A 24,222-nucleotide genomic window follows, 5' to 3' on the forward strand; every position below is an offset into this window, starting at 1 on the left:
GTATTCTATTTTAACAGAGCCAAGAATATTAATACTTTGTATAAACTATGAAACAATGAAATAAAGAACCTATGGCATTTATTATACTATAATTACTGTGACTTTTCTGTAACTATAACATAAAGTATCATAATTTTATCCAACTTGAAATCATTAAACTTGCTTATTCTCTTCCTCCATCCTTCCCACCCTTTCCAGTCAATCATAGCTGTCCTGATGATCAGTTTAAATGTAAAAATAATCGCTGTATCCCCAAGAGATGGCTCTGTGATGGAGCTAATGACTGTGGAAGCAACGAAGATGAATCCAATCAAACCTGTGCAGGTAAAAGTTTACTTGAATATATACACAGATGCCTTCCAATGTTAGTCTCCATAAAAATGCAGGGCAATGCTTTGAACCAAGCTGAACCTTCCTAGGGCTGATAATCTGATCATTGTGGTAGTAAATGAATTCAGAGTTGGATACTAGAATACAAATTAACTTTTCCTTAATTCTTGGGCATGACTCTGCTTTCCAAAGTAATTTGGCACTTTATCCATATGGGTTGACTCTCAATACACTACTTAGACAAGATTGTCTCTACTAAATCTTAATTGGCATTGGAGGTTGAGGTTTGTTAGCATGCTGTGATGTAGGCCATCTCACAAGGAGAACTTGTGTGTGTGTGTGTGTGCATGCGTGTGTGTGCGTGTTTTGTTTTGGTTTGCTTTACATTGAAAAAATAATCTATGTATTTTGCTTATTCTGCTGTAGAATACCTTTATAAATAGTTTTCTGTTCCTGGCACATTGTTTATGTGGGGGTAGGTTGTTTTATTTATTTATAAAGTCCCAAGATCATGAAGCTTACTTACATTTTCATAAATTTATCCCATTGTAATAAATCTGTGAATCCCTAATCAGATTCTCTTTGAATGAGAATGTATAGCTAGTGGTACAGGTTACAACATACTGCCAGAAAGGTCATGATTAGTCAGATAAGTGTTGAAAAGTAATATTGACTAGCAGCAGCCTAGAGCCACTTTCTAAATAATAAAAAGTACTGTATTTTGTGACTCATACTGATCTGACTGGTAAAATATTTTTTCAAATATTACATACTGTAATGTCAAAATGTATCAACCCTTCCCCTTCTCTCTTTGCCAAAATAAGTCTCACTAAATAAAAAATATGATAACCTATTAGTGAAAACTGTAGAGTCGTCATGTAGAGAAAAGACCCAGAGCTCTAAACGCCTGGTTTGTACTCTCGGTTGGGTACTGGTTTTCTCTTGGAAAGGCTTGTAGTTCGGTGCACTGCAATTTCCCTGTATACTTCTTGTCTCCAAGAGTATGAACTAACTAAAAAACATTTCCTTAACAGATTTTCATTATTTACTAAACAACAATGAAAAGGCAAGACCGTTATCATTCCATAATCGTAACCTGCATCTTATATTCAGTTCCTTCCCCATAGTTACGTACTGCTGTGGACCCTTGGGCTATTCTCTTGTCCCTATTGTCTCTGGTCCAGTATTTTAAGGTAACTGATTATTTTCAAGATAGGCTGTGGTCATGTAAGGCTGTGTTACAAAGGACTACCTAATCAAAAGGAACTTCTAGACACTGTCTAGTCCTTTTCTCTCCCTTTGAGCCCATTCATTTCATAGCCAAGGCATGGGAGAAAGGACTTGTCATAACTCACATCAATGATAAGACTTTAGGGGAAACTCAATGTATGATTTATTGTCCAAGCCCAATATCTTGTTACCAAACTATATTATCCTGAGTATCAGTTCAAATTTTAGGTATGGTTAACTTAATTTTGCCCAGGTTGTTCTTACAATTATAACTATAATTTACAATGAAGAGTCTTTTTAGGCTGGTGCAATTTTATTATTTTTTTAAGGTTAAGGTTTAATTCTGAGACCATGTTTTATTACATCCTAAAGAGATAGGTCTATTTTCACCTTAGAAAAAGAGGTGTTGATGATTCAGTTCATAATACCATGTCTTTTTCATTTCTATTAGACTTTTAAAATCTAGTTTCCACATGATTTTCAAAGGCACATTTGGGATTAACTAGCTACTTTTAATAGTAAAAGTAGAAATGCTATGTACAGGAACAAATCAATGTTAATTAATCTTAATTATTAAGGTTTCTAAGGTACCCCATACTTATAGTCCACTAGGAAATAGGGCACAGTCTACTTGTACCTAATGTGCAATTTTTAGTGATGCCAGCTGAAGTCTGCCAGTCAGTACTAGGTCTCCTTATCAGTATATTTATAATAGATATTATGATCACTGTATGCCTTAAGAAATTGAATAAAAAGAATGAAAAGAAAAACAAATGTACCTTTTAGCTTTGAAAATTATGTATGTTGTCATGTTATAATATTTTTTGTTTTGTTTGACCAAAATAAATACATAGGTCACATAGTTCATCAACTGAAAAAAATATGTCAAATTCATAGATAATTTCCCCGTGTGGTCCATTAGTATATATAGGTACATACATGGACAAGTATCATAAATAAAGGATTTTCCAAAGGGGTATTATTTTATAATTGATTCCACTATCCTGTTCCTTTTATGATTGTGAGCCCTGTATATGTAAAAGAAAACCCTGTCCCACAAGAATCTAATTTCCTATTTTGTTACTTTGGTATCTTTCCTCCATGAATCTACTAATTCAGTAAATATCTGCCATGACATTTGATATAAAATAAGGAAAAAATACACTATATCTATCCTTAAAGCTGAATTAAGATGGTAAGAAAAGCATGTAATCAGGTCATTCTAATGCAACATTCAAAATGAACTACTAATAGAAGCACAAGAAAGCTAATTTAGTCTTTGTCTATTTAGCATCACTTCCTGAGGGAGGTGATATCCAAGCTAAGCTTTAGAAAGAAGGAAAGAAAGAAAGAAAGAGAGAGAGAGAGAGAGAGAGAGAGAAAGGAAGAAGAAGAGAAAGAGAAACAGAAAAAGAAAGAGGAAGAGCAAGAGAAAGAAAAAGAGAAAGAAATGTGAATAATAGTTCAAGTCATTTAATTAGGGAAAATAATCTGATAAAATTAATAATTGGCAAGCTTGTGAAATAAAAGGGACCCTTATATACTCTAGGTGGGTATATAAATTGGTTTTCCGTGTTGAAAAGCATTTGGTCAAATCCAATCAGTGCAGACATGTACCTACCTTCAGGTCTATAATTCCATTTCTAGATTTATACTCTTAATACCTATGCACAAAGAGATGTAATTAAGAATTTCATTGTCCTAATGCCAGTAATATTGAGAAATTAGAAAGGACTCAAATGCCCATTATCAGAAAAAATATATATCCACTATAATTAAAACCATATATATATAACTATATGAAACTGTATATGTAACACCAAATATATGTATGTTCACATACATAACACCATATAGTGTTATATTCACATAATAGAATGCTCTTCACACTTAAAAAGAATGAACAAATATCAACAGAAATTAATTTCAAAAGCAACATTAACCAAAAGTTACAGATTATAAATGATTTATTACCACTTGTATGAAATATAAAAATATAAAACAAGTCTATGTGTTCTTATTGATTTATAAATGTGTAAGAATGGGTTATAATGTGGAAATAAAAATAATAAATTAAGGATAGTTATGTCTAAAAAGAAGGAGAGAGATATATATGGAAAAAAGTACATAGGAGATTTTAAATATAATACATTTTTCTGAAAAAAAACCCTAAAATAATCTATAGTAAACATAGGAAAAAAGGATTTGATAGAGCTATATGATAGTAGACAAGTGTGAATAGTATTATTTCTTATACTTTTCTAGGTGATAGAAATAATGGTGGGGAAAAAAGGAATGATTGGTTGGCATAGTTCCTGAGGGTGAGGTCAAGTCCATAGAAGATAGTAGGGGCTTGGAGGGTATGTGTGGAAGAGGAAACAGCATATATACAGCAGACAGAAAAGAGCTGACAGTCAGGAGCTATATATATATATATATATATATGTTTCTCTACTTATGAGAGATCCAGAGGCCAAAGATGAGAAGTAGTTTCAAGTCTTTTTCCTCATAGCTGGCAATGATGATACATGGATGCAAGCCTAGTCAATTTCAGATGAAAATTATCCACAGAATGGAACTTAATTAGATTCCATAATACTTATTTTTCTCATATCCTCCACAAATTTTGAGTAAACTCAAACTAGATAGATATAGTTGAATTAAGAAAACCTGATATATTAAAAGTGAAACTTCTTTACAAAATTGAAAAGCATGTTTTGATACGACATGTTTTTAAGTATAATGCTTTGGTTAAAATACAGCAAAGGTAAAGTTTAGGAATAACGTATGAAGCTCTCTTATCTTCTTCCTCCTTAGTGTTCGAGTGTATTGTGGAATTTCTCACTGCTACAGGATGGCAGGAAACATATAATTAGTGAAGGGTAGGAAAAATTCACGTTGTGACAGTAGATTTCTCACTCACTGCTAGATAAACAATTCCATGGAGAAAGTGTAAATTTCCTCTTCATTAGAGCAGTATTAGCTACAGAATTAGAGTGCTCTAGGGTCTCTCTGCTCATCTCACCTCCAAACTAATTTAGATCGGATGGTGACAAGAACTGAAGAAGTAAAAGTTGTGTTTTTTTGACATAAATCTAGTGAATAGAAAGCAATGATTTAGTCATTTTGATTATATCATATGGACAGACAATACTTATAGATTTATAGAATGAAGCATTTTTTTTCTTATCTGAAATTACTTAAATTTCCTTTAAATTTCCTAAGCAGAGGATTTGTCCATGATTAGAATGGACAATGAATTCATATATTCTCAGGACATATGATTCCTCAATAAGAGGAGTATATAAACCAGTAAATACTCTTTGGAGTAATAGGCCATAACAGTTTCTTAAGCTTCTGAGTTAGTGAGGTGACACACACATTCCCACACCACACAATGTGTAACAGGTCCTTAGGGGTTGATCTCATTCTCTTTTATAATCATTTTGCCAATCCTCATGAAAGAAAGCGATCTAAGAAAACTTTGCTAGAATTAAGCCTGAATGACAAGGAGGGACTACTGTGACATTAAAAAATATATATCAGATAAAAGAATGTTGGAATATTATATTGGGATATTTAATATATTCTTATTATAGGTCAATTAGAATTTAATAGAAATGAAATGAAAACATGTGATGATATATCCTTCTTTAAAGCAAAAACACAATAGAGACTGAAGGAATGAAATAAGTAGGGAATGAGGGAAGAGAGTAGAGATGTAAGGAAGAATGAAAAGTAGAGAAAAGAGAAGAGGAAGAGAGAGATAAAAAGGAAAGAAAGAACGGAGAATGGAAGGAGGGAAAGAATGAGGGGGCATGGGAAGAAGGAATGGAGAAAAAATTGAAAAAAAAAAAAAAACTTTCTTATTACATTTCTCCTAAATCTCAAAAGGTAAAAAGTATTTACTGCAATCAGTGAAACAGTACAAAGATATGTAAGAAAAAACATGAATTTTCCTCATGACTCTATGCTCTCTCCTTCCCACCAAGTAAACTAAATGCTAACATCTTCACCCTTCTCTAGGCTAATGCTGTGTATGTGTATGTGTACACACACACACACACACACACTATATATATATATATATATATATATATATATTCCAAGTAGATATAGTTCTATTGAAGTTACCTAGAAACTTTCTTGATTTGGTCTAAATGTTAGAATAATTTCACGGAAAATCCATACAGTTAGCCAAGTGAGACAACAGATATTTAATCCTGCTTAAAATTTCAACATTGAAAACTTCAGAAGTATACATGTTTGTTGAAATACTTAAAATCTAATAATGTAAAATACTCTACTTGTAAAATGGGAAAACCAAATATTATATAAAATGTTTTAGGTTCAGAACCTTTATCCATATAAACAAAGCAGAATACATAGTGTAATAATTTTCTGGAATTTCTAACTTATAGACCCTGAGGATAGAAACGGTGCATTAAATCTAATATGCCCAATCCAACCAGTAATTTTTCATTTGTTTTTCTCAAGTGATCATTTCAGTGTTCACCTATATAATAGATACACATTTTTACATAGCAAGTACACTTTGCTTAGAAGGAAATAAGTAGCATATAACTTTTAAGAAATTACTTTAAATGACCTATGAAACTCTGATTTATGGAGACCCATTATAGTGTGTTTGGATGACTTGTCTTTGAAACACTCTCAGTTTTATACCAACTGTTAGTTCACTGGGCATTTTGATGAAACAGAAACACATCCTTATGATTCTCAAGCCGAAAAGAGACGGAAGTCTATACACTAGGTAATGTTCTCTTATCATAGCTATGGAAATTCTGACTCTAAGTGCTCTTCATTTGTCCAATCCTCATCTAACCCATATATTAATAGGTGTAAGAATCCCCCACTTATAATGTCCCACTCTTTTCTCAGATCCAATAAAAAGAAAGGGTGGTAGGAAACTGATACTCAAGGAAACAAATCTGTACCTCAGACAGACAAAAGAAAAGAGAATCAAACACTTAAAAAATACCTAATTATAAAAGTATGTAAGTAATGCCTGGGAGAAGAATTAGGGTGGCTATCTAGGATTTCACGCTTTCAGAAGTTGACCTGACTGTAATAGAAAATGGTAATCAAATTCCTTGTAGAACAATAACCCCTTCACTGAATAATAAAAGCCACTGCCTTTGGCTAACATAGAAAGTTTCTATGTGTGTGTTCATTGAAACCCTTGAGAAAGGTCAAAGCAAAGCTTATTAATATACTTTGATTAAAAAGTTATATATTTTCTTTACATAAGTGATGAATCACTAAATTCTACTCCCGAAACCAATATTACACTTTATGTTAACTAACTAGAATTTAAATAAACACTTGAAGAAAAATGTTAAACATTTTTATATAACTATGCTGATAAGTGAATTTTAAAAATCCATCATAAGGCTAAATGTATGTTTTAGAAAATATTTTCTGCATTCTTGTTTCATATATCGGATCATTTAGAAATGAAGAAATAAATGCATTGAAATGTAGAGGACAAGAACAATTCTGACCCCATGATTAGAAACTAGATACCCTAATACAGTTTCCAAATCCTTCCTACTACAGTACAGCAAGTTTTCTTGGTTTATCGAAAAATACTCTGCAAAATTCTTTTTTGTTAATTAAAAGTTGAATGAAATTTACTTCAACCATATATTCATAAGCATGTGCCAGGCAAAAATTGTAAAATAATGAATCCATAGCTTCCTTTGTGGAAACGTGTGAGGATTACTGAATATCTTCTCATTTAGCACTGCCTTCAACTGAAGGGCAAAGCGTGTGAACTGTAAAGAAGATGAGCAAGTTGGCAGTATCAAAAAATTAATAAAAAATTACTTTAAAATATTTTATCTAATAAAGTAATAGAATGTTATTGCAAAAGAGTTATTTCATCATTTATTTTATATGAATGTTGTTCAAAAGGCCTTATTTGTACCTTAATGGATTATCTTAGCCAGAACATGCCAGGTGGACCACTTTTCTTGTGGAAATGGGCGCTGCATTCCCAGAGCATGGGTGTGTGACAGGGAAGATGACTGTGGTGACCAGACAGACGAAATGGCATCTTGTGGTAAGTTGTATGTGAAATATCCTGTTAGCAGAGACTGTGTCAAAGAGAAAATTGTGTCACTATTATCTCTCTTAAGAGGCTATTTATTTCCTTATAAATCCCAGTTAACAAGGCAAATGATCTGTTAGCATTTTATCACTGCGTTTTAGGTCCAAGTGTGTATTTTAATGATAACTTTGGATTATATCCATTCCATGAGTGAGTAACCATATTCTCAGTTAAAATAAATGGATCCAAACATTGAATATTATATTACAAAAGTTATCGTAAGCCTAATATGGCATTCTCAAATGTTCCTTATTATTAGCCTTATGTCCGTAATGATTCTTTTTTTCAAATAGAGTAGCTCATTGAGTAGCATTTGGACTAAATTATGAGTACATGTTTCTCGTTGGCATGCTTATGATATATCTTGGAGCAATAATCAATACAGGCTGAGATTACATAGTTGGTAAACCATTTGTTTCATTTGCATTAAGTCATAGAATTCTGTTATTAATTTGAGGTATTTTTGTTAATAGCAAAATTTCGAGTCACTTTCAACTCATCCTCCTACTTTTGGAAGCAATATTTATTGTTACATAAATTTCAAATTTAATTAGTCTCATTTGTACCCATGTATCAATAGATTTTATTATCACTTATCTCAATAATATATAGCAAAACATAGTAAGGGATTGAACCAGGTTTTTAAGAACTTGTGCTGTTAGGCATGGCTATAATTTTTGAAATTACTAATGGGGAAACATATATTAGATATACACAGCACATTAATTAAAACTATAATGCAATTGAGTATATATTTTTTAAATAATGTAACTAAATGTCACAATTTATTATGTGGGGAAATTGAAAACAAGACGACTTTGTTTTAACCCCTCAATTTAAAAAGCTCTATGTAGGGGTTCCATTCCATTATCTAAAATTGTATTTAAAAAATTTTCCAATACTAGACTATTAAGTCCCAGTAGATATTAAAATTTGTAACCTTTGAAAAAAGTATAGATAAATAAGTTGTATGGATCGACACTGTAAAGAAGACAATAGCAGTGTTGAAGAAGAAAGTAATGAGACAGTTACACAGTAACTGTCAGTTTTACATTTCACATGTAGAATTTCCAAAGCCTGGCCAGTTCAGGGATTCAAACAGCGTATCCTTTTCCTTTCCGTTTGTCAGACTATTCATGTGGCTGGGTCTGCATCTAGGCATTTCTATTATTTAGGAAAACTTGATTTCTTTCCTGTTCTCAGAATCTCCTTCCAGAATATGCCAGAAGGGTAATGAACAACCTGAAAACAGTAAAGATAAGAAAGTCCATAACATTACAGAATAGGAAAATAAATAATGAGTTTATTAGATAACTTCAATTAGGTCTTTGATCTGACTTGTACTTTCCATAAGATGAGGGAAAGAAGGGTTGGAGGAACTTCAGACACATATTTCTTAGTGAATATCTGCAATAAATCTATGAGAAGCATACTATTGTCCAGATATTACATATAGGGGAATCAAAAGTTAGAGACATTTAACAACTTCCTTGAGATCACAAGACTAATTAAGTAGAAGGACCAGGCTATAAATCCAGCTACACTTGAAACTAAAACTCAGACATTTCAGGTTGACTTTGTATGGGAGTCATGGATTGGGTGCAAATTGGGAGTAGAACATGCCATTATACATATCCATATCCAAGACTCTCTTATTTAAATGTGCATATACCTGTGAGTTCTGTTCATTGTTGGGTTGGTAAATTTTTTTTAATAATTTTTTTTAATTTTTATATTTATTTATTGTTGAGACAGAGAGAAACAGAGCATGAGTGTGGGAGGGGCAGAGAGAGAGGGAGACACAGAATCTGAACGAGGCTCCAAGCTGTCAGCACAGAGCCCGACATGGGGCTCGAACCCACAGACCGTGAGATCATGACCTGAGCCGAAGTCAGACGCTTAACTGACTGAGCCACTCAGGCACCCCTGGGTTGGTAAATTTTTTAAGATCTCCTGGTGCAGGAGAGCCATGATCTAATGTTTACCTAATTTTTGTAGTGTAAATACTCCTGTCATGGCCAGTATCAGGTTGCCCACGTGACTTTTTGCATTGGATTTCAGAAAAGATGTTCACTAATATATAGTATTTCCATAATACAGATGTAATAGACATAACTAACTTCAAGAGCAAAATAGAAGTCATATAGTTTAAGTAATGGATGTATGCTTAACAGTTAATTCTTAGAATCTTTGAAAATTTAAAAATTGGTTCTTGCAAGCTAGTACAAGATGCCTCCAGTATACCACTTGATATGAACAACTGTGAAATGTAGTTGTTAGTTTGCTTCTGAAATAGAGCAAAATTTTATGGAGTGTCAGTCAGCCACATGGGTTAGTCAGTCTCAGGACCATTCCCCCTTTATAAGAAACATGCCTCTCTCCAAACTTGTTCCTCTCTGTACTAACATACATTTATCTTTCAGATTGTCATTATAAATAAAAATTTATGTCAGTAAGAGAAGCTGATAGTAAAGCTCTGGTAGACACAGTATCACTTTTAAAGTTGTAGGAGAAGCGCACCTGCATGACTCAGTCAGTTAAACATCCAACTTTGTCTAAGGTCATGATCTCGTGGTTCATGGGTTCAAACCTTGTGTTGGGCTCTTTGCTGACAATTCAGAGCCTTGGAGCCTGCTTCTGATCCTCTGCCTCCCTCTCTCTGCTCCTTCCCTGCTTGCTCACACTCTCTCTGTCTGGCTGGCTCTCTCTCAAAATGTAAATAAACACTAAAAAATTTTAAGGAAATGTAAAGTTCTAAGAGAGAATAGCATGGATTACTCTCATAACAGAAATTATCCATGCATTGGGGCAACTGGGTGGCTCAGCTGGTTAAGCGTCAGCCTTCAGCATAGGTCATGATCTCATCCTTTGTGGATTCTGTGCTGACAGCTCAGAGCCTGGAGCCGGCTTTGTATTCTTTGTCTCCCTCTCTCTCTCTGCCCCTCCCCCATTCACACTCTATCTTTCTCTCTCTCAAATATAAATAAACATTAAAAAAGTTTTTAAATGATCTGTGCACTAAATGCAAAATGACAAAAATATTATAAATTGTTTAATTTACTGCATTAAAAAAATCACTCTCCTTGGCAGTAATCTAGAAGTGAATATAGGTTCAACTAATTCCCAGTTTTATTAAGCATAATTATAACATTTGGACTGATCATATTTTAATTTTCCCATTGGAATTGCCCAAGTTGCCATAGGTTTAATCCTACTGGAAGACTGCAATCACTCCGTTTTTTTGTTGTTGTTTGGTTGGGTTTTTTTATTTTTATTATTTTTTTTACACTTTTCATTCCACGGACAGCTTCTGTTTTGTTTCATAACTACTATTTTTCACTGAAATTAGTACCAAGATTTGGATTTTAAAACATGAGAATGAGAATTTCCAATATTTAGAAATGCTTCTGGCCAGGGGCACCTGGGTGGCTCAGTTAATTAAGCATCCAACTCTTGGTTTCAGCTGAGGTCATGATCTCACAGTTCAGGAGATTGAGTCCTTGCTGGCAGCATGGAGCCTGCCTGGGATTTTTTTTCTCTCCTTCTCTGTCTCTTCCCCTCCTCCCGCTTGTACTGGCTTGCTCTCTCTCTCTCACAAAATAAACAGACTTTAAAAAAAGGAATGCTTCTTATTATACTTTGGAGAAGAAAGTACTACAACTGAGGGTCAAAATTTAGTGGAATTCATTAGCACCTGTTTACAAATCTAATTCATTTTACTTGCATTTGTCTTTATAACAAGGTAACTGCATATTTTAGGTTGAGATTATATGTGGGCAAACACATAATTAGAAAGGCCCTTGAAGGTTCTCCCTTCATCTTTAGGGAGTCTTTTAACTTTTTCTGGTAGTCTTCATGTATGAAAAGGAGAGTCGTAAATTGATTCCGCAAATAAGAATAGATATGGGAAAATAATGAAGCCTGAGTTAGAAGTGGACTGTGTGTCAAGGAACTAAACGGTCACTCATTTCAAAGCTGTTAGAGTCGGTTCTCAACATTAGCTGTCAGTGAAAGAGTCGCCTGGGGAGAGTCAGCATCCCCTGACCACGCCTCACCCTGGACTAATTAAATAAAAGGGTCTCTGGGGGTCAGACCCAAGAATCAGTATTGTTAATGCTCTCCAAGTGGTATGAAAGGTGCCCTCAAGTCTGAGAACTGTCAACTTAAGGCCAAGGTTCTCAAACTTGAACATGCATCAGAATCCCCTAGAGGATTTGTTAAAAAAGCAAAAGCAAAAACAAAAACCAGAAAGTGGGGCCTGATTCTGAGTCTATGATCCAGTAGGTCTTAGGTGGTCCATGATTTGTATTTATATTTATACTTCTAACAGTTGATTCTGATCCTACGTGGTCAAAGGACCACACTTTGGGAGGCACCGTTCAGGTTTGATTATGTCTTATATGTACTTAATGACATGATTATGTTTATATATGCAAAACAAATTTAAGGAAGCAATTAACCAAATTTTCTTCCCATCTCCAAGTTACAGCTTTGAATATAAGGATATTTCATGATTAAATGTAAGAATATTTCAGAAAAACTTTTACTTTGCCCCTTGGAAAATTTATTGTCAAAAGCAGTACATCTGTTTATTTTAAACTGTAGTTTAACTATTTTGGGGGTGTTCTGCCTTCCAAGTATTTCAACACAGCTTATATTTGTTACTGTTTTATAAACACATTTTAATGTGAGTTGTTACCTTCTGATTTGTTCAAAGTGTTTAATTTCAAATAATATTAAACATTTTTTTAAATTTATTAACAGATTGAAAGACAGCGCAATGGAGTATAAATAAAACTCCACTAAAATTTGTAAAGTTAACTTCATTTTATGAGTGTTGATCTTTTAAATCTATGAAAATAGTAAAATTCTGCATCTCATGTACTTGTAATCTTACTTGTAAAGCTACTTGTAATTTTACTCCACATAATTAAGGAACAAAGAATCAGAAAGAAAATTGGTAAGTATCAGGCACAAAAAGAAGAGACAGAGCTGTCAAAAAGAAATAATTTCCCAGTTAAATCAGTGTATGCTTTATATCAGAGTATGTTCAACTAGTTATCAGATAAAGCAAAGTTCACAGTTAACTATAACATTTTTTAAGTTTAGTTTAAAAAATGCATATTTGTGTAACATGATAATGAGAATCATTAACTCAATGAAGCACTGGCAAAATATGAGTAGTGCCAAGCACTGCTTTCACTTTTTCTGCCATTCTTTTTTTTTTTTTTTTTTTCCTGCCATTCCTTAATAACATCTTGGTAGACAGAATGATTCTGGTAACTTTTAATTTCTAGAACTTGATTCAATCCATTTTGAAACTTCAGTATTATATCTTAGTCAAAGATTTCTTCTGTCCCACTGCTGGATAGACTTGAAGTTCTAGGAACTTCTATGAGAGGGGACTGTGTTCTATTTTTCCTCCCGACATGTTCCCCCCCTACCTTCTAGCCTTGGCTCCTCAGTCAGATGGGACAGATGGAGAAATAGGTAGCATCTTTTTAAGTGGGTGTAGTAGTAACCTTCTCTGCTTCTCTGAAGTTCATGGCCCTTTGACATATGTGCATTGCGCTCTTCATAGTTCCCCGAACTCTATCTTTCATATGTTTCCTCTTCTATCCCCCATTTCTAGATTTCTTTTATCCCCACCCCCCATTGTTCCTACCACGGATGTCATAGCTCTTAGTCTTATGAGTCTCTTTTGTTTGGTGGGCACCCTCTTGGTTGCATTACTGATATTACCAAAAGAAAACAATGTTTTGGGGTCCCTGGGTAGCTCTGTGGGTTGAGTGTCTTAATCTTGATTTCAGCTCAGATCATGATCTTGTGGTTGTGAGATCAAGCCCTGCATTGTGCTCTGCACTGCACTTGGAGCCTGCTTAAGATTCTCTCTCTACCTTTCTCTTTCTCCTCCTCTGCCCCTCTCCCCAACTTGAGCTCTCTCAAAAAAAAAAAAAAAAAAAAAAAGTTTTGTTCTTTTTCGTGAGTCTACTTTTCCCCCTGCTCTCCCAATTGTGACCAGGGTAGTCTTTTAATGACCCATTTCTTGAACCTGTCACTACTCTTCAAGTCTTTCTTCTTCTCTAGATGCAGGGTAAAATGGCCAGTCTACCTCCTGAGCAGCATGCATTCATTTCTCATGCACTCACAAAATTTCTTACATGAGTAACATGGAGTCTCTCCTTCCCTCGAATGGACTTGTCTTCACACAAAATTGTCGTGTGGGCTACTCTTCTTTTAGAAGGAATAGCTTCAACTACTGGGATTTGTGTATAGAATGCAAGAATATTTAATAGTCTCCTTGTTCTTAGTATTGGATCTAAGTGGGCCATTGCCATGTCAAAAGGAAAGCTGCCACCATTACTTATATTTATTTATCATTCATTTTCTTTCTCCTTCTTGCTCTCCTTTTCTCCCTTCATATTTTGCTGTTAAAGCAGGGAGGCACTTGCTGACCAATGCGGACAAATTATGCACAATATGCGCAATGCACATTTATTCAATGCATGGAAATTTAGAAAGAATGAGAAAACCATCTTGCATGCATGATACTTTCATTTATCATGAGAAAATTTCTTAAACATTACCAAAAATATGAGAATACTCTGTTTATGGCATTTTCATGATATATACTTATCTAAAAATTGTATCAGCAAATAAACGAATCTCATTCGGCATGACTTGTTTTTATTTTATTCTTGAGCAAAGTGTCTCTTTGAAAATGTTGACAAAATAGTGTTTTAGCAAGTTCATCCTAGTACTATTGTCAGGGATATATATAAACTTCACCTTTCTATTGTTTGCAAATTTTCACTCATTTTTGAAATTGGGACAATATTATTTACCATTTTCCAGTTTTCACTCATCTTTCCTATCTTCCATTTATTTCAAAATCACTGTCAATATTCTGAGATCAAAAATATTTGTTTCACTACTTGTTGATAAATTGCTTCAATGTGGAGATAAATTCATATTTAGTAAGTAGGTGTTATACATATTTTTTTATCTTTTCTTTGATTTGGAACTTTACCTTCCTATCAAACCTGGTTGTTCTTCACTCTCTAATCTGGCAATAATTACTTGTAGTAAAGTGATAAAAAAAACAAAGAAATTAAGTTCTTTTTCCTGTCTGTGTCCTGCAGATTTATGCTGCGTATTCCAGATGGTACTGTTCTATTTTTTTTCATGTTCTATACATTTATATTTAAACTTTTTAAAATTATTTTTGTTTAGAAGTGGTATGCAAACTTCTGTTAGGTTGTCTTTTATGTTCTTCTTATAGGTATGTGACATGCTTTCTCATCGTCTTTAGTTACAGTTCCCTCTTTTACACACATTTGATTAATAAGGCTCTGTATGCAGGATAGTGGGAAGTTAGGAAGACCCTGGTGAGTATATTGAAAGCCACAGACAGAAATTATTAAAAACAGCTTTTGGTTCCTTGACCTAACTCAGCATTTCCCCAGCCTCTTGCTTAAGGGTATGAATCACCTATGGTGCTTGGTACTAATAAAGATCCCCAGGCCACTACCACCATCACCCAAAATTTCATTCAGTAGGTGTCACTTAGAGTCCAGGAATACATATTTTGGAAAAAACACCTCCTGTGATTCTTAGAGCAATTCCAAAACATTTAAACTCTGTGATGTCAAAATTCTCTATAAATTAGAATTTTTTAAGGCTACTACGGTCACTACAAACATGATGGCTTAAAACAACAGAAGTCCATTTTCACAGTTTTGGAGGCCAGAAGTCCAAAATCAGCAGGGCTCCACAAGAGAATCCTCTGCCTCTTCTAGTTTCTGTGGACTCCTGCTTCACCTGAGCTCCAATCTCTTGTCTCCATCTTCCCATGGACTTCCCTGTGTCACTGTCACATCTTATAAGGACAGAAGTCCTTAGATATTTAGGGCTGTCCCATAATCGAGAATGATAAAATCTTGAGATCCTTAACTGCATAGGCAAAGACCCTATTTCTAAATAATACATTCACAGGTACCAGGCTTTAGAATGGGACATGTCTTTTTCACACACACATTTCAACCCACAACACCTGAGAAAATTTATTATGTCCTGTTCTACCAACTGAAGATTAATAAATCTTTTATTAAAGATTTAAAATCTTTTAAAGCATTACATATAATTCTAATGTGCATCCAGGTTTGTGAAACACTCTTGCAATACCAATTATTTAGTCCTTGCCTCCTGGCTAACTTCTTATCCAATCTCTATTACATACCTTCAATCCTCAGGTTTTCTTTCTTTCATTGTATCTGGAGATCTGCACTACCAAAAGCCACTGGGCAATAATAATTCTAAGTACCTCTTGGTCCTGACAAAAATGCAGCCCCTTAAATTTCTGTCAAGAATCGGGGTGCCTAGGTGGCTCAGTTGATTTAGCGACTGACTTCAGCTCAGGTTATAATCTCACAGTTTGTGTAGTTGAGCTCCAAATCAAGCTCTGTGCTGACAGCTCAGAGCCTGGAGCCTGCTTCGGATTCTGTGTCTCCCTCTCTTTCTGCGCCACTCCCCAAACTGTACACTGTCTCTCTCTCTCACAAATAAATAAACATTAAAACAGTAAATAAATTTCTGTCAAGAATAAACATGAATTCTTCTCACATTTCAGCATTGATTTTACACCACACACACACACACACACACACACACGCACGCACACAATCAGAATCAAATGAGATAGAATGTGTAAAATCTAGGTAGTGATTGGTACCTATTAGTCATCAATAAAAGATGGGCTGTAGATTTTTCTTCTTTTTTTTTTCCCTTCCAAGTAATTTTCTTATCTCAAATAGAAACACACATAGGCACACTATTTTTCAAACTAGAGTTGGGATTGGGCCAATTGACATTATTGGAGAAAATAGAAACATTTCCACATTTTTAATAATAAATTTAATGTTTTGAAAGATGTCAGATTGAAGTCTCATACTGATCCAGGAAACAAATCCCTTCTATGATGCTGAGTTGGCATTTAGAAAGCAGAAAGCTGTGTACATGTGTGTTTGAGCCATTTGTTGCTGCTCATTTCTAAGATAAGATATTTTCTAGAGTTTGACAGAACTGAGGTGACTGAAGTTGGGGTTCTATCCCAGGGTATGTTGCCAAAGTTGGTCAGGATGTAACCTCTGTGAGTTAAAGTGTATAAGCAATTTGATAAAAATTGCTCTTATTAATAATGTGCTAAATTTTTAATGGTAAAAAATCAAACAGAAAAAAGCATCCTAGGCAACCTGACTACTATTTTGTGGCACTGAAGAATTTATTCCTTTGCCTGCACAGTGCTAAAATTACTAATCCTAGAGTACGAATTAGAATAAGAAAAATATGATAGAATATCATGTAAGTACAGTTTTAAAAATTTCTGTACTTTTGGGGTGCCTGTTTGGCTCAGTCTGTTAAGCATCTGACTTTGGCTCAGGTCATGATCTCAAAGTTCTGTGAGTTTGAGCCCTGCATCAGGCTCTGTGCTGACAGCTCAGAGCCTGGATCCTTGTTCAGATTCTACATCTCCCCATCTCCCTCTCTCTGTACCCCTCTCCCACTCGCACTCTACCTCTCTTTACCAAAAATGAATAAACATTAAAAAAAGAATTTCATTAAAATTTCTGAATTTTAAAAAGATTGATGTTTCAAATTTTTTTTCTTCTGGAAGATATGATATATGCACATACACACACACACCAAAATTTCTTAAAATACAGTCTTAAAATAAGTACAGACCAAAGTTTATTTATTTGAGGTCCTCACTTTTATATATTCTGAGTTTTGATAGAAATTACAGATCAGGGGTGCCTGGGTGGCTCTGTCGGTTAAGTGTCCGACTTCGGCTCAGGTCACGATCTCACGGTTCGTGTGTTCGAGCCCCACGTCAGGCTCTGTGCTGACAGCTCAGAGCCAGGAGACTGTTTCATATTCTGTATCTCCCTCTCTCTCTCTCTGACCCTCCCCTGCTCACATTGTCTGTCTGTCTCTCTCTCTCAGAAATGAATAAAACATTAAAAAAAATTTAGAAAAAAAGTATATATCAGTTAATTGTTTATTTCATCTAGTACATTACTTTGGAGGTGGGAGGTTTTTTGTTTTTGTTTTTTTTAAGTTATTTATTTTGAAAGAGAGTACTAGTGGGGAAGGGGCAGAGGGAGAGAGAGAGAGAAAGAGAATCCTAGGCAGGCTCTGTACCACCAGTGCAGAGCCCCATGCAGGCTTCAGTCATGAACTGCAAGATCATGACCTGAGCAGAAGTCAAATGCTTAACCGACGGAGCCACCAAGGTGCCCCTCATCCCATTTCATTGGGAATTTCCAATTTACTAAAGCTATTACTTTTTTAATCATTTCTTGAGATGAAAAAAACAAACTAAACCAAATTCATTGTTTAATTATTAACTTTAGGATTGAATTAAATTGAGACTTATTTTAGTACTAATTATTTTAATTGCCAGGGACACCTATCACTGTTTGATATAAATTTGTTCTTTGAAACTTTTCCGCTCCCCTAAAATGTGTAAAAACAAAAAACATAATTTTTTTCTAATGTTTGTTTATTTTTGAGAGAGAAAGACCACAACCAGGGTAGGGAGGGAAAGGGAAGACAGAGAGGGAGACACAGAATCAGAAGCAGGGTCCAGGCTCTGAGCTGTCACCAGAGCTTGATACAGGGCTCGAACTCATAAACCATGAGATGATGACCTGAGCAGAAGTCAGCCTCTTAACTGACCGAGCCACTCAAGTGCCCCAATAATGTAATTTTTATGTCTCCTGTATTTTTAGTCTCATGCACTAGTTTCTTCCCATCAATGCTTATGTATGTTCAACTTTCACCTTTCTTTAAGAAGATTAGCACCAACATAACTACCTGTTTTTGATCCTATATATCTCATCAGCTATCACATTGATTCTTACTTTCCTCACAGTGAAATGTCTTGGAAAAGTCGCATAAATTTTATGTATCCACGTCCACTCAGTCTGCAAATAGATGGCAAACTGTTTCTCCTCCTCAGATCATTCCACTAAATCTGTCTTGGCCAAGCTCAACAACAACAACAAAATAATGCATTTCAGTTTGCATCTAATGTTATCTGAACAGACCATCACTGTGGTTACTTAATCTAAAGTCACATCTTTCATAAATTCTGGGAAATTATGAGAAATTATCTTTTTTATCATTGCCTATCCCCATTTTCTCTCTTTCATGTTTTTAGACTACTAATTTAATGTTTAATCATTTTAATCTATTCTCCATGATTCTCAATTTTTTTCTAAATTATTTTTTAACTTTAAACTGCAACTTTGGATATTTCTTCAGATATGTCTTCTAGTTTAATAATTCTTCAAACGTACCAATTTGTCATTTAATCAGTCCTTATATTTTATAATTTCAACACTGGTTTTGATTTCTAAATGCCCTATTTGGTTTCCTTTCAAGGCTGTGTGTGTGTGTGTGTGAGAGAGAGAGAGACACTTTTTGTTTTTTTCCCCATTCACAATCCAGGCTGAGACATCACTTTGTACTTGGAAGAGATGTTATCTCCTCCACCCTTCCACTGAGGCTTTAGCCTCTGAGGGTCCTGGGTCTATGCTCAGAATCACACCTTATGTGCAACTAAGAAATTGTCACCTGTTCAGTGATGGCATTAAAGCCCGAGTGTCTAGGTGACTGATCTAGCATTCTTCTGTTGCTTTTGCAGGCAAAATCTCGCTCTCTCTCTCTCTCTCTCTCTCTCTCTCTCTCTCTCTCTCTCTCACACACACACACACACACACACACACACAGAGCTATGGAAATTCACTAACCTAGTTTTTAGTACTCTTCATTTCTCGACACTGAATGTTTGTATTATTTTCTCGCACATGCATTTTGTATTAGAATGTTTGGTTATTAGTTTAACTAGCATTTCTTATTTGCCCTCCTCATTACCAGAACTATTCTATATATTTTTCTAGCTATTCTATTGGTTTCATTCTGCATACATTTCCTGGATGGATGTTCCTTTTGATTTCTAAGGGTCTGTTATATCAATAGTGATCATTTCCAACTCCATCACTCAAGCCTATTTCTAGCTCCTAAAATTTCACTACCTCTAGCTTGTATTCTATTGCAGCCACTTTGAAATTTTTAGTTTTTTAAACATTTTATATACTCTGGTTCCTGGGCCTTTAGGAATGCTATCTTTCTAGAATATTTTAAAAGCACCCCTTCCCCTCCTGTTCTTCTGATTTAACCTGAATATATCATTCATAGTGGCTTCTATATAACTTTCTCTGGTGTGCAATAGCTAAGAGTAGTTTTAATGCTTCTGTTCTGGGTTGCAATAACATTTTATGTTGCTTATATCACAGCATTTATCAGAGATTGGCTGAAGTTACTTGTTTAATTATAAATATTTTCTCACTAGATAGTAAGCACTCTGAGAAATAAAAATGGTGAACTTGTATTACCAGTTTTTAGCACTATTTTACTCATTCGCTTATTCATTCATTCTAGATGGTGTATGACTAAGACCTAGATCTCTATATGGTATAAAGCTCTCACTATTTTGAGTGACTAAAACATTTGAAGGAGTTTTCTACTGTTTTGCAGAGGATAAACTTGAGACCAGAGATGTTAAGTAACTATCCCCAGTCATATATTAATTAGTAACACAATCAGGATTTTAACCCAGTTTGTCTGCCTACAAACTATGTTCTTTATATATGACTTATGAGATGTATAAAATGAGGTTTTATGTAACAACAATGAAAGAGAAGCAAAACGAAGACGATTTGTGGTACACTCTTTTCTTATGGTTTTCTCCAAAGTATATTTACTTTATTGGATCTCTTAAAGTCTGCCCTAAGTAAGTACCAATGATCAGAAGCCACAGATAGTGTCATTATTAAGAAATGTTACACATTTTCTCAGAAGACATAGTCTTCTTTTTTTTTTTTTAACAAATAGTTTATTGTCAAATTAGTTTCCACATAACACCCAGTGCTCATCCCCATGAGTGCCCTCCTCCATGCCCATCCCCCCTCCCCCCTACATCCATCAGTTCTCAGTTTTTGTCAGCATTCAAGAGTCTCTCATGGTTTGCCTCTCTCCCACTCCCCCACCATTTCCCCCCTTCTTCTCCCGGTTGGTCTTCTGTTAAGTTCCTCCTAGTCCTCCTATACGTGCACACATATGATATTTGTCCTTCTCTGCCTGACTTATTTCGCTCAGCATAACACCCTCAAGGTCCATCCAGGTTGCTACACATGGCCAGATTTCATTGTTTCTCATTGCCAAGAAGACATAGTCTTCTAATCTATATAATTTTAAAAAGCACTTTTTCCATAACCACATTTAATTATGTACCTTAGAGTAGATAATAATCAGAATTAAAATGTAAATAAAAGGCATAAACCACAGAAAGAAGAATTAAATTTTATATCCTTCCCAAAATTTTGCTATGCTATAATTTTTTAAATGGTATTGGTATGATCAGCATGGTATAGGAGAAAAATAATATATTTCAGAATCAGTCAGACTAGTATTCAGATTTTACTTTGACACTTGCTTGTTATGCAGTGTATCCTCAGGCAAGTTTTGCTGTTTTCTTTTACAAATCAGGATTAGCTATAACAATTGCAGGGCAGTTATGAAGAGCATAGGCAATGTATATACTTAGCTAGCCTCATATCTCATACTTAATAGATAATAATATGTGATATGAGTAATATCATCTCCTTCAAGTTTAGATAACACTTTCTTAACCCTGGTCTTCTATAATATTCTTACCTTGTCATTTATTTTACCTTGAATCCTTTATGCATTTTCCACATGAAGGTCAAATTTATACAAATATAAGATGGGGACTACATACTCTCAAACAAACTTATGATAGCTTTATTTTGAAAGTTCAGTAAGTTACTTAGAAATATTCATTTTGAGAAATAAGTAGGAAAATTCCTAGAGACAGGAAAGAAACAAATTGAATCTGAAAACTACCTCTAAGCTTTGTATACTGGATAAAAATAAGTGCCATATCAGCGATGATTACCCTTGAGAGAGAGAAAATTGTTGTCATTTACATAATAGCATACATATAACTTGGCAATAAATTTTAAGTGAAACGTATAATAGATAAATTGAGCATACCACCTGCAACAATAGATTTTTTTAACAGTCCATTACTTCATGTTAAATATTCTATGAGGTTGAAGTAACTATAGAAATAAAATATAGTTTACTTTACTGTAATTTTAATACAATAAACTATAAGCCACTTTCATTTATATTTATATCTTTGTCAGGGTTAATCAGGTAATCTTTCCAAGTGTCTTGCAATCTATGCCTCATGGAGGATCCAAAGTCAAAGGCTATTTATACAAAGTCAAGAAAGAAAAATTATGTTTAACATTTAAGTCTTTGTCAAATAGAAGCATTCATGCTAGCATTTTAAAAAGAACAAGTACCTAGAAACAGACTGAAATATCCAGATACTCTTTTTAACTTATAAATTAGTACTAATATGGAAGAACAGAGAAAATGTTAAATTTAAGTAACTTGTTTTAGGAGAAAATATATATTGTTGTTGGACCTCATTTATCTATCACTATTGGATACAGGTAACATGATTCTAAGAAATTATGGATACAGTATTTTCCAACATTAGTGAAAAACAAAGTGCCCTATATTATACTTTATTTTTTTATGGAACTCCTAAAATGTGCACATTTGACTGCATTATTAAGTGGATAAATCCAAGATAATTTAGTGTTTTAAATGCATTCTTTTTTTCTGAAATTCAGTTATTATTTTTTATTGGAATACTGTATTAATCCCAGGAGATATTTGGGAGATAAACCCTATTTTTTTGCTGATTAAATGCTTTCAGGGATTGTGGGTTTGCAGATGATATTTCTTTTGACTTCTTGACCTTTAGCTCTTAAAGGACCTAGGAGATCAAGTTGCAAACCCTCTATCACCATAGAGGCTATGTGATTTGTTCAAGGTCACAGTGCCTTATTAGGGAAACAGAAATGAAACATTAGTAATTTCCCTCTCTTATACATGTCCCTTCAATTAACCCCTTTGTTCTTTTTAGCGGTTTGCCCTATGCTTTCTTCTATTCCTAATTTTTTTGATTCTATATAATTTGCCTCTTGTCCTATTAGCTAAATCAGACAATGAGTTACCAAGAGAAATAATGTAACTAAGTATTATATAAAAAATAAATCAAATGAGATACAACTATTAAAGTACATATATACATTATATGCATATATGTATGTTATATTCACTGTGGGCAGGTATATGACTTATTTTCTTAGAGGAAAGGTACACTGAGTTTTAGATTATTTTATTTATTTTGAAAATTTTTACCCTTTGGAAACTAACGTCCAGATTTGGGGCGCGGCAGGGGATGATGATGTCTCTCATTTTGGTTTTATTCTTCAAAATTTTGGCTATTTGGGGTCTTTTGTGGTTACATACAAATTTTAGGAGAGTTTGTTCTAGTTTTAAGAAGAATGCTGGTGCAATTTTGATTGGGATTGCATTGAATGTGAAGGTTGCTTTGGGTAGTAATGACATTTTAACTATATTTATTCTTCCAATCTATGAGCATGGAATGTTTTTCCATTTCTTGGTGTCTTCTTCAGTTTTCTTCATAAGTTTTCTATAGTTTTCATGATACAGATCTCTTGTATCTTTGGTTAGATTTATTCCTAGGTATTTTATGGTTTTTTTGTGCAATTGTGAATGGGATCAGTTTCTTGATTTCTCTTTCTGTTGCTTCATTATTGGTGTATAAAAATGCAACTGATTGCTGTATGTTGATTTTGTACCCTGCAACTGTCCTGAACTCATAGATCAGTTCTAGTAGGCTTCTGATGGAGTCTGCCGGGTTTTCTATGTAGAGAATCATGTCATCTGTGAAAAATGAAAGTTTGACTTCTTCTTTGCCAATTCTGATGCCTTTAATTTCCTTTTGTTGCCTGATAGCTGATGCTAGGACTTCCAGCAGTATGTTAAACAGCAGTGGTGAGAGTGGACATCCCTGTCGTGTTCCTGATTTCAGGGAGAAAGCTCTCAGTTTTTCCCCATTGAGGATGATGTTAGCTGAGGGCTTCTCATAGATGGCTTTTATGATGTTTAAGTAAGTTCATTCTATCCCAACTTTCTCGAGGGTCTTTATTAAGAAGGGATGCTGTATCTTGTCAAATGCATTTTCTGCATCTATCGACAGGATCATATGGGATTTATCTTTTCTTTTGTTGATTAATGCATCGCATTGATTGATTTGTGGATATTGAACCAGCCCTGTAACCCAGGAATGAATCCACTTGATCTTGTTGGATAATTCTTTTTATGTGTTGTTGAATTCAATTTGCAAGTATCTTCTTGAGGATTTTTGCATCTGTATTCATTAGGGATATTGGCCTGTAGTTCTCTTTTTTTGCAGGATCTCTGGCTTGGGAATCAAAGTGATGCTGGCTTTATAAAATGAGTCTGGAAGTTTTCCTTCCATTTCTATTTTTTTGGAA

At 34.3% G+C, this 24,222-nt stretch overlaps 1 protein-coding gene across 1 annotated transcript in view; it reads left to right on the forward strand.

Moving 5' to 3' along the window:
* Positions 1–24,222, forward strand: part of LOC120221669 (low-density lipoprotein receptor-related protein 1B-like) — a 165,958-nt gene that overhangs the window by 91,506 nt on the left and 50,230 nt on the right. The window contains exons 11-12 of the mRNA XM_039219187.1: positions 199–324; positions 7,529–7,645. Of these exons, the coding sequence (XP_039075118.1) occupies positions 199–324; positions 7,529–7,645 (243 nt within the window). The remainder of the gene's footprint in view (positions 1–198; positions 325–7,528; positions 7,646–24,222) is intronic.

This window comes from Hyaena hyaena, unplaced genomic scaffold, assembly GCF_003009895.1.
Source record: "Hyaena hyaena isolate Hyena2069 unplaced genomic scaffold, ASM300989v1 scaffold_800, whole genome shotgun sequence".
Classification (NCBI taxonomy): domain Eukaryota; kingdom Metazoa; phylum Chordata; class Mammalia; order Carnivora; family Hyaenidae; genus Hyaena; species Hyaena hyaena.